Below are 9476 nucleotides of genomic sequence, written 5' to 3' on the forward strand. Positions count from 1 at the left end.
GGGGGTTACGGTGCTTGCATCTGCATGAGGGTGTGGGACATGGTTTCAGTTTGGTGGGAATTAATTTAGAATTGTGCCCGGACGGCGGGAGCGACGATGACAAACGTGATTGGAGAGTTAGGAGGGGAAAGGAGATAATTGTAGAGAACATTTTCTGTCGCTGTCAGGTTTCAAACCTGGGACCTGTTGAATGAGAGGCAAACACAGTACCTGGAGACCACAAGAGCCCCTTGCTCCTTTCTTGTCTGATATCTGTCCTCCTTATCTCTCCTCCTTATCTCTCCTCCTTATCTCTCCTCCTTTTTTCTTTATCCTTTCTTGTCTGACATCTGTCCTCCTTATCTCTCCTCCTTTTTTCTTCTTTCTTGTCTGAATCTGTCCTCCTTATCTCTCCTCCTTTTTTCTTCTTTCTTGTCTGACATCTGTCCTCCTTATCTCTCCTCCTTTTTTCTTTATTCTTGTAACACCTCTAATCTTCAGCACTTATATTATATCCTTTTTGTGTTGCAAGTGCTGTAAAACGTATTAAAATTAAAACAAAATTTTTCTGAAAAGATTTGGTGTTAGGTTGTCCGAAGGTTTAAGATTTGGTTTATTTGTTGACGATGTCCTGATGTTTAAGATTTGTTTATTTGTTGAAGACATTGTCCTGATGTTTAAGATTTGGTTTATTTGTTGAAGACATTGTCCTGATGTGTAAGATTTGGTTTATTTGTTGACGACGATTTGGTTTATTTGTTGATGATGTCCTGATGTTTAAGATTTGGTTTATTTGTTGACGACGATTTGGTTTATTTGTTGATGATGTCCTGATGTTTAAGATTTGGTTTATTTGTTGACGACGATTTGGTTTATTTGTTGATGATGTCCTGATGTTTACGATTTGGTTTATTTGTTGACGACATTGTCCTGATGTTTAAGATTTGGTTTATTTGTTGACGACGATTTGGTTTATTTGTTGATGATGTCCTGGTGTTTATGATTTGGTTTATTTGTTGATGATGTCCTGATGTTTAAGATTTGGTTTATTTGTTGACGACATTGTCCTGATGTTCGCAGACGGACAAGAGAACTGGTCAGCCAAAAGTCTGGATGTACAAGGACAAGATGACCAGCATGCCGAAGGGGGAAGCCACTGTGACCTTTGATGACCCTGACACAGCCAAGGCCGCCATTGACTGGTTTGACGGTAACTTGAACATGTATTGCTTGTCAGTGTGGGGGCTCTTGGGGAGATTGAACTGATCCTTTGGGGAGATGGAGCTGGTGATGCCTGACTGGGGGAACAGTTGTGTTACTGGGTTGGAAGAAATGGAAGAACAGTTGTGTTTTTGGGTCAGTGTGACAATGGACAATGGACCAGGTACTTCTCTTCTGTGTTGCTGGACTTGTGAACAATGGGAACTGATTTGCAAGTTTAAAAAAAAATTATTACAAAAAGCTTTAAATAGGCTAAAATGTCACAACTTATCTAAAAATGGATAGTTATGACAAATTTGTCCCAACAGAATTGCTGTGATTTGGTTGTAGGACTAGTATCTTTAGTTCCTGTGCCGAGGGATACGAGTTGATTAGTGGAAGGGTTGGTTCCTGTGCCGAGGGATACTAGTTGATTAGTGGAAGGGTTGGTTCCTGTGCCGAGGGATACGAGTTGATTAGTGGAAGGGTTGGTTCCTGTGCCGAGGGATACGAGTTGATTAGTGGAAGGGTTTTTTGCATTGAAACTGGTTTGAAGGCGTTGGTACTGATTTCTTTGTTGGCCTTTTATTTTTCAGGCAAGGACTTCAACGGCAGGACGATCAAAGTAGAACTTGCTCAGAGGCAGAGGAGTGCATTCGCGCGGGGAGGACCGAGGGGAGGTCGAGGTGAGTGCTGTGTCAGCTGTTGGCTCCGGGTTTGTTCTTTGTCTTGTTAATACATCTTTTGTTCTTTGTCTCATTTGTTAATACATCTTTTGTTCTTCGTCTCATTTGTTAATACATCTTTTGTTCTTTGTCTCATTTGTTAATAGTAGGGGCGGCTCGTGGGGCTAAAAAGTGGGCGTGCACAATTAAGCTATCTTAGGCTGAAGATAGTCAAGGGCAGAGTAAATGAGATTTTGTATAATTTTTGGATCTTTGAGTTGGTGAGGGAGGACGTAGTGCTTCTATGTTCATTCTTTTTACTTCTCGCTTTGATTTCTAGAACTAAATCTGTTTGTTAGTTAAATATCAATTTTGTTCATCCTGTATCGGAACTGAACACTCAAGTAATACCTTTCACCACTCCACTACAAAACCATTCAAAGGCACAACTCGTAGGACCGTGACTTAAGTATGTCTCGTTCACCTCCCTCAGGTTTACGGTCACAGAGTCACTTAAAATAGTACAAGGCAATGAACCAATCACAGTTCACTTGAGCACTACGCTGGATTGCTCCGGGGATGACATAATTTTGACATTGAATAGGCCTAGTGTATGGGCTTAACAGGCTATCACGTTTATTTTTAGACTTCCTGCTGTGGGCTATCCAAGACACGTCTTAATGTGTCTTGGGGGCTATGTTTCGTTGGTGCACATTTCAGATGTGCCGTCTTATTAATATTAATGTACGGCTACGAGTGTCGTCATCGCTCGGGTTATCCCAAAGAACGATTTATAGGTCAGATAGCCACTGTTTAATATTCTATTACGTTTAGTTAAAGCACATGGACTTTGGCAAGGCATAGTAGATGTTTTAGGGCGCTTTTGATACAGAAATGACAGTTACAGCTCCAGCGAGGACCTTGTTTTGATATTATATTTGGCTAGTGTTTGTTTCTGACTTCTTTTATTTCATGTTTGTGGGTGCTTTTCGTCATAGAACATTAAAAAAATTTGGGCGGCACTGCACGACCGTGCTCTATGGACGAATCGCGCCTGGTTAATACATCTTTTGTTCTTTGTCTTATTTGTTGATACATCTTTTGTTCTTTGTCTTATTTGTTCTTTGTCTTATTTGTTCATACATCTTTTGTTCTTTGTCTTATTTGTTGATACATCTTTTGTTCTTTGTCTTATTTGTTAACAGATCTTTTGTTACTTATATAGTATATCTTTTTTTTCTTTATCTTATTTGTTAATATATCTTTTGTTATTTATCTTATTTGCTAACAGATCTTTTGTTCTGTGACGTTTCAATAAAGACAAAAGGATAGCCTTTTTGATAGGATGTCTTTCTGTGTATGAAGTCTGTTATTTGTACGGAATTCCACTTTAACAGCAAAAGATTTGTGAAAGCTTCCTATCTTGGTGATTGTTTGGTTAATGTGTTTGTGTCGAACAAACATCCCAGTTGTTGGAAATGAGGGCACATTCTTGTAGCAAGTTCAATGTGTGTGTGTCGGACAAACATCCCAGTTGTTGGAAATGAGGGCAAGTTCAATGTGTGTGTCTCGGACAAACATCCCAGTTGTTGGAAATGAGGGCAAGTTCAATGTGTGTGTGTCGGACAAACATCCCAGTTGTTGGAAATGAGGGCAAATTCAATGCTGAACACGCTCATTTTTTGTCCAATATTTCGAGTAGTTTTTCAGATGTGTAGCATTTTGTAACACAGTGTTGAAAATCAAAGTTTGGAGAAAACCCCACTCTGTAAGGTCTTGAAGCACGGGGAAGTACAGCGTGTTGCACAAATAATCCACTCTGTAAGGTCTTGAAGCACGGGGAAGTACAGCGTGTTGCACAAATAATCCACTCTGTAAGGTCTTGAAGCACGGGGAAGTACAGCGTGTTGCACAAATAATCCACTCTGTAAGGTCTTGAAGCACGGGGAAGTACAGCGTGTTGCACAAATAATCCACTCTGTAAGGTCTTGAAGCACGGGGAAGTACAGCGTGTTGCACAAATAATCCACTCTGTAAGGTCTTGAAGCACGGGGAAGTACAGCGTGTTGCACAAATGATCCACTCTGTAAGGTCTTGAAGCACGGGGAAGTACAGCGTGTTGCACAAATAATGGAGAGGCATCCAGGGGAAATCGTAGAAACCGAAGAAACCGACATTTTGTCACCGGTTTGAACGTTTTCATGGAATTTGTATTCTTTCGCTCAACAACTTCTATGTCCATTGAAAAACAAGTTTGTGTGTAGATTTTTCTGAAAGACGGGGATCAAAGGCACAAAAAACAAGTTTCCGAGGACTCTTTAGCTTTTTAAACTTTGGCGGCCATTCTCTTGCTACTTTAACCTGTGAAACCAGCGCCCCACCCCCCCACCCCCTTTAATCGCAAATATCTCTACTTGATTCCAAATACCTGGGTATTTTTTTCCTCCAAAGCAAGGCAAATGAACAAGCTTTAAGATGATACGAATTGCTCCACATGCCCAAAAATTGACGGGCGCCTGATTCCGCAGCCTGGTGACACACAATGCATATTTTGACTGAAAATAGAAAGTCCTGTCAGTTTGTTCTCAAGAAATGGCTAAACGTTTTCTAATGGAACTAACTTTTGTACCAGCTACCACTTTTTTCTCCTGTTCACCCTGTTGCTCTAGGATAGCTTTGTCAACCACAGGGACCTTTTACCAGGCACACACAAATGATGGGCACATTTGAAATATTTTACTAAAATGTTCGTTTGTTGTTTTTTTTCTTTTTCTCTCCAGGTGGCGGCTATGGCGGACGAGGGGGAGGTGGAGGGGGAGGTGGAGGTGGCGGTGGACGGGGAGGTACGATGATTGTTTTAGATCATGGGGCAGTCTTTACAGGGTTTGTTCTTTGAGATGTGGTGGCGGTGGACAGGGAGGTAGAGTGATTGTTTTAGTCGACCACTTTTGTCTTCTGTTTCTGGCCTGTAGGTCATGGGGCAGTCTTTACGTGGTTGGCTCCATGAACCTATTTAATCGGGGCATCCTGACTTTTTGCCCCAAATGTCAAGCATTCAGATTTTCCCGATTTGGATTGCCTGTATCCTGATTTTTGTCGTTGTGTCCGATTCTTAGAAAAAACTTTTTTTTTTTGTTGCTTTCTCTTTTGCTTCCAAGCACCAATTGAACTTTTTAATTAGCAGAAACTTGAAGCTCTTTTATAAAACATCTATGCCGGATCTAGTAATTGGCCTGCATACATTTATTATTAATAGATAGCATTTAGCTCTTTATTACCCCAGCAGACCTGAGAGCTTTCTAAAACAACCTCAACTTCCTGGGAAGCATACAGTCCAAGCAGCCGTTTATAGGCGCTAGAACACTAACATACTGACAAGATATTTCGCTGTCTATGGCTGGGTACCCATTCCCACCTGGGTGAAGTGAGGAATATTCGTGTAAAGTGCTTTTCCCAAGGACACAACGTCGGGCCCGCGGCTCGAACCCCTGAACCTGCAGCCTCATGATAACGAGTGCGGTAGCCTAAAACTGGAATAATATCCATTTGGAATTTTGACTTGGGGTCTCTCAAGATGTACTTTCACTTTTGTTACCCAGAATTCTCCAATGAGGTCCTGACAACTGTAACAATATGGCAGAGGCTTACAAATAATCAATATTTTTTGTTGTTCTGCCGTTGTTTTCAAAGCAAGCTTGGTCGAAGTTGTGGTTAGTCTGGCGCGTCTGGTTTCCCAGGAGAAGAGCTTCTCTTTAGTTAACTGGCACATGTCAGGGGAACAGATACACAGTAGGCCGTAGTCAGTGGCTCTCACTCCATAGACAGATACACAGTAGGCCGTAGTCAGTGGCTCCAACTCCATAGACAGATACACAGTAGGCCGTAGTCAGTGGCTCCAACTCTATAGACAGATACACAGTAGGCCGTAGTCAGTGGTTCCAACTCCCTAGACAGATACACAGTAGGCCGTAGTCAGTGGCTCCAACTCCCTAGACAGATACACAGTAGGCCGTAGTCAGTGGTTCCAACTCTATAGACAGATACACAGTAGGCCGTAGTCAGTGGTTCCAACTCCACAGAATGTGGCTATGCAATCTTGTGGTCAAGTGAGGAGTTGCTGGGCTTGCCTTCTGCTCTACTGTTGAAGCTAGAGACATGAGCAGAGTAAGCCTGATTCCCCGTTTGGACTTTTCTGTTGACGTCCACCCTTTGACGCTCATATGACCTTATGCAGTTGCGAGCACAAACAAATACTTAAGTAAAACTCTGTGTATTGTGTGTACGTTGGCCAACATTGTCCGTTTGTCGTGTGGTCTCACTGTGTAATCCCTACATAAAGTTTTCCATCTTGGACTCGTGTTTGGCTAAAAGCTTGACTTGAACATAGCAAAAGGTAGATTTGACCATCTGGGAAGTTGTGAATTGGTCCCACTAGTGAGAAAGAATGAGAGAAGTTTTACAAAGTTGCTGTTGTTGTTTCCCTGGCCAGGTTTTGGCGGTGGCGGCGGCGGCGGCGGCGGAGGACCTGCCAGAGAGGGCGACTGGACGTGCCCAGAAGAGTGAGTAGAGAGTAGACCTCCGCTGAGGACTGTTGGCTGTTTGCGACACAGACAGTACAGCACTGGAGATTTTAGGCTTCATCGTTCTTGTGTTTAAATACAGTACAACACGTATATTCTATTCAAATACTACACAATACGTATATCTATGCTAATACAGTATAACAGGTATATTCTATTCAAACACGTATATTCTATTCAAATACTACACAATACGTATATATCTATGCAAATTCAGTACAACACATAAATTCTATTCAAACACGTATTATGCAAATACAGTACAACACGTGCTTTCTATTCATGTTCTACTGTATTTGGAAAAAGAAAGTATTGAGTATTGTGATAATTGTGCGCAGAGACAGATGATGAAAGTATTGAGTATTGTAATAATTGTGTGCACAGACAGATAATGAAAGTATTGAGTATTGTGATAATTGTGTGCACAGACAGATAATGAAAGTATTGAGTATTGTGATAATTGTGTGCAGAGACAGATAATGAAAGTATTGAGTATTGTGATAATTGTGTGCAGAGACAGACAATGAAAGTATTGAGTATTGTGATAATTGTGTGCAGAGACAGATAATGAAAGTATTGAGTATTGTGTGCAGAGACAGATAATGAAAGTATTGAGTATTGTGATAATTGTGTGCACAGACAGATAATGAAAGTATTGAGTATTGTGATAATTGTGTGCACAGACAGATAGTGTGTGCTCTGGTGTGAAGTTCAAGTCCGGTTGTCTTACCTCACTGAGCACCACTCTCCGATTTGCCTCCAAGCCTCAGGGGACCACCCATTTCCCCCACTTTTTGAAAATTCATAAAAAATTGAAATGAAGGGCGAAATTTTCTGTGCTATTTCATAAGAAATGGGTACAACAGACACATTAAACACATTTTGTGAAGAATGAATGACCAAAAAAATGTATGGGACAGAAAGTTGGGACAAATTTGCCCCAGAAAAACAAGTGTGTGTTTGTGTGTAGGAGAATGAAACATGAGTGTGCACAGTGAAATAGCAGAAAAATGGAAGTGATCATTAATTTGGAAAAAGAAAGACAATATAGATCTAGATCTTCCTCGGTGACAGGGTGAGAAGTGCTTTCATTGTTAGTGCTAGGGCTAGATGTGTCAATGGGTGTCCCAGGTCTGGGTACATTTATATCTTGTCCACTTTGAGGGCTGATTTGAACTAGAGTTTAGTACTGTGGCTAGATCTATCGTCATCCCCAGCCGGACCAGGCTGCGTACTCGCTGACCAGTCAGATTCACGATCAAGAGATGATGTTGGTCTGGACTTAGATCTAGTTAATGTCATTTTCTCAGTCATCTTCATCACTGCTAGGCGAATTCACATTTTGATTTATGAAGTTATCTATCTAATACTTCACTGTCTCTTAAATTTTCACCCAAATTATCGAGAGTTTCAATAAACTTCAACACAACTCGCCGCGCCGTGTTTCGCATACGAGAAACAACAACAAACTGCACGGAAGTTCTTTACTTTCAGTTGTTCAGTCCGTTGGACAAATAACCCGTTTATTCGCACTAAAAGTGGTGAATATACACAAACCACAAAGAACTAGCTTGTCCATATCCTGTTTAAATCACTGGGGCTATTTGCAAGCATTTTTAAACTGCTGAGTTTACTTTATAGTCAGATATAGTTGAACCCGCGTACGCTGCGGTACATTCTCACTGACTTGGTATGTCTGTATATTCTCACTGACCTGGTATGTCTGTATATTCTCACTGACCTGGTATGTCTGTATATTCTCACTGACATGGTTTCTGTATATTCTCAGGGACTGCAGCAACACCAACTTTGCCTGGAGAGACTCGTGCAACAGATGCCACGCCCCGCGGCCGGGCGGTGGTGGTGGTGGGGACGACAGAGGTTAGTGTCTCATGTACAGTCTGGCATACACATTACCAACAAGGCACATGGCAAACAGATATGCGTAACCTCTATTGTTTCTTATTCTTTGGATTCAAAACACACACACACAGTGAAAACAATTGGTGCCTAGCAGAAAGATTTGGCATCAGTGGGGAATGTAACACTTTTTTTCAATCCTGAGGTGTTGACTTTATCAGAATTCCTGTTATTTGTTTTATTTGTAATTAACCCTTAAAACCTTGAATTCTTTTTTTTCCTACCTCCCTAGAATCTTGAATTAAAATTGAGATACTAGAAACAATTAGGTTGGTTCATTGTTTTGTTTATGGTCTTTAATTGTTAGATTTGACTGAAGTTTGAAAATGTTCTTTATATATGAATGCACAGTCTGAACAAAAGGGGAAAAGGTAAAAACACTGGTTTTTAGGACCAACTCTAAGAGTTAAGTCTTGTGTGTGATCCCTGACTCCACTTCAGTCAAAGTATCATTAGACCCAGTTGTAGATCTAGCCTCTGGTAGCTTAAGTGGTGATCCCCTGCCAATTCCACTATCGTCAAAATCATCATCGATGTTATGCAAACATTGCAATTATCTTTAACGGTCATATTTATTGATATATCCGACTGGGAGATCATTATTGGGGTCTGGTTCAGGATAAAAAATGTCAAAAATTTTGCGAAAAGTGACAAATTTTTCTTAAAGACTCGCTAAATTTCCAAACTTTCAGTGTAGAACTGCTCTCATGACATTATCGGTACTTTCTGCTCGCGACAGAGTCATCTGGAGTTACATCCCCTGTTTCTAGCACTGGGAATTAAACGATAAAGTCGACCAGCGGTATAGGGTTTTAAGGGTTACGACATTTTTTTAAGAAAGAGTGTATTCAATATTTGCTTGTATGATTTACGGTTATTTTTTAGTGAATGTAGAACTGACAGTCAAACCGGTGTAAGATGGCCACCCAATGCCAAGTCTATTCTATTCTGTTGTGTGTTGTGATACGGATACCTTGTTTTTCCTGGGATACTGATACCTTGTTTTTCGTGGCGTACTGATACCTTGTTTTTCCTGGGATACTGATACCTTGTTTTTCCTTGATATGATACCTTGTTTTTCCTGGGATACTGATACCTTGTTTTTCCTGGGGTACTGATACCTTGTTTTTCC

At 40.9% G+C, this 9476-nt stretch overlaps 1 protein-coding gene across 4 annotated transcripts in view; it reads left to right on the forward strand.

Annotated features, from left to right (window-relative positions):
- The window catches only part of LOC101854296 (RNA-binding protein cabeza), a gene marked incomplete at its 3' end in the record, with an annotated part of 31373 nt that extends 23068 nt beyond the window's left edge, over positions 1-8305 (forward strand). For all 4 annotated transcript variants that reach the window (XM_005111103.3, XM_005111100.3, XM_005111104.3 and 1 more), the window contains 4 exon segments: positions 1060-1189; positions 1776-1865; positions 6334-6403; positions 8214-8305. In XM_005111103.3, coding sequence (XP_005111160.2) covers positions 1060-1189; positions 1776-1865; positions 6334-6403; positions 8214-8305 — 382 coding nt within the window.
- Between the last annotated feature and the right edge of the window lie 1171 nt (positions 8306-9476).

This window comes from Aplysia californica, unplaced genomic scaffold, assembly GCF_000002075.1.
Source record: "Aplysia californica isolate F4 #8 unplaced genomic scaffold, AplCal3.0 scaffold01004, whole genome shotgun sequence".
Lineage (NCBI taxonomy): Eukaryota > Metazoa > Mollusca > Gastropoda > Aplysiida > Aplysiidae > Aplysia > Aplysia californica.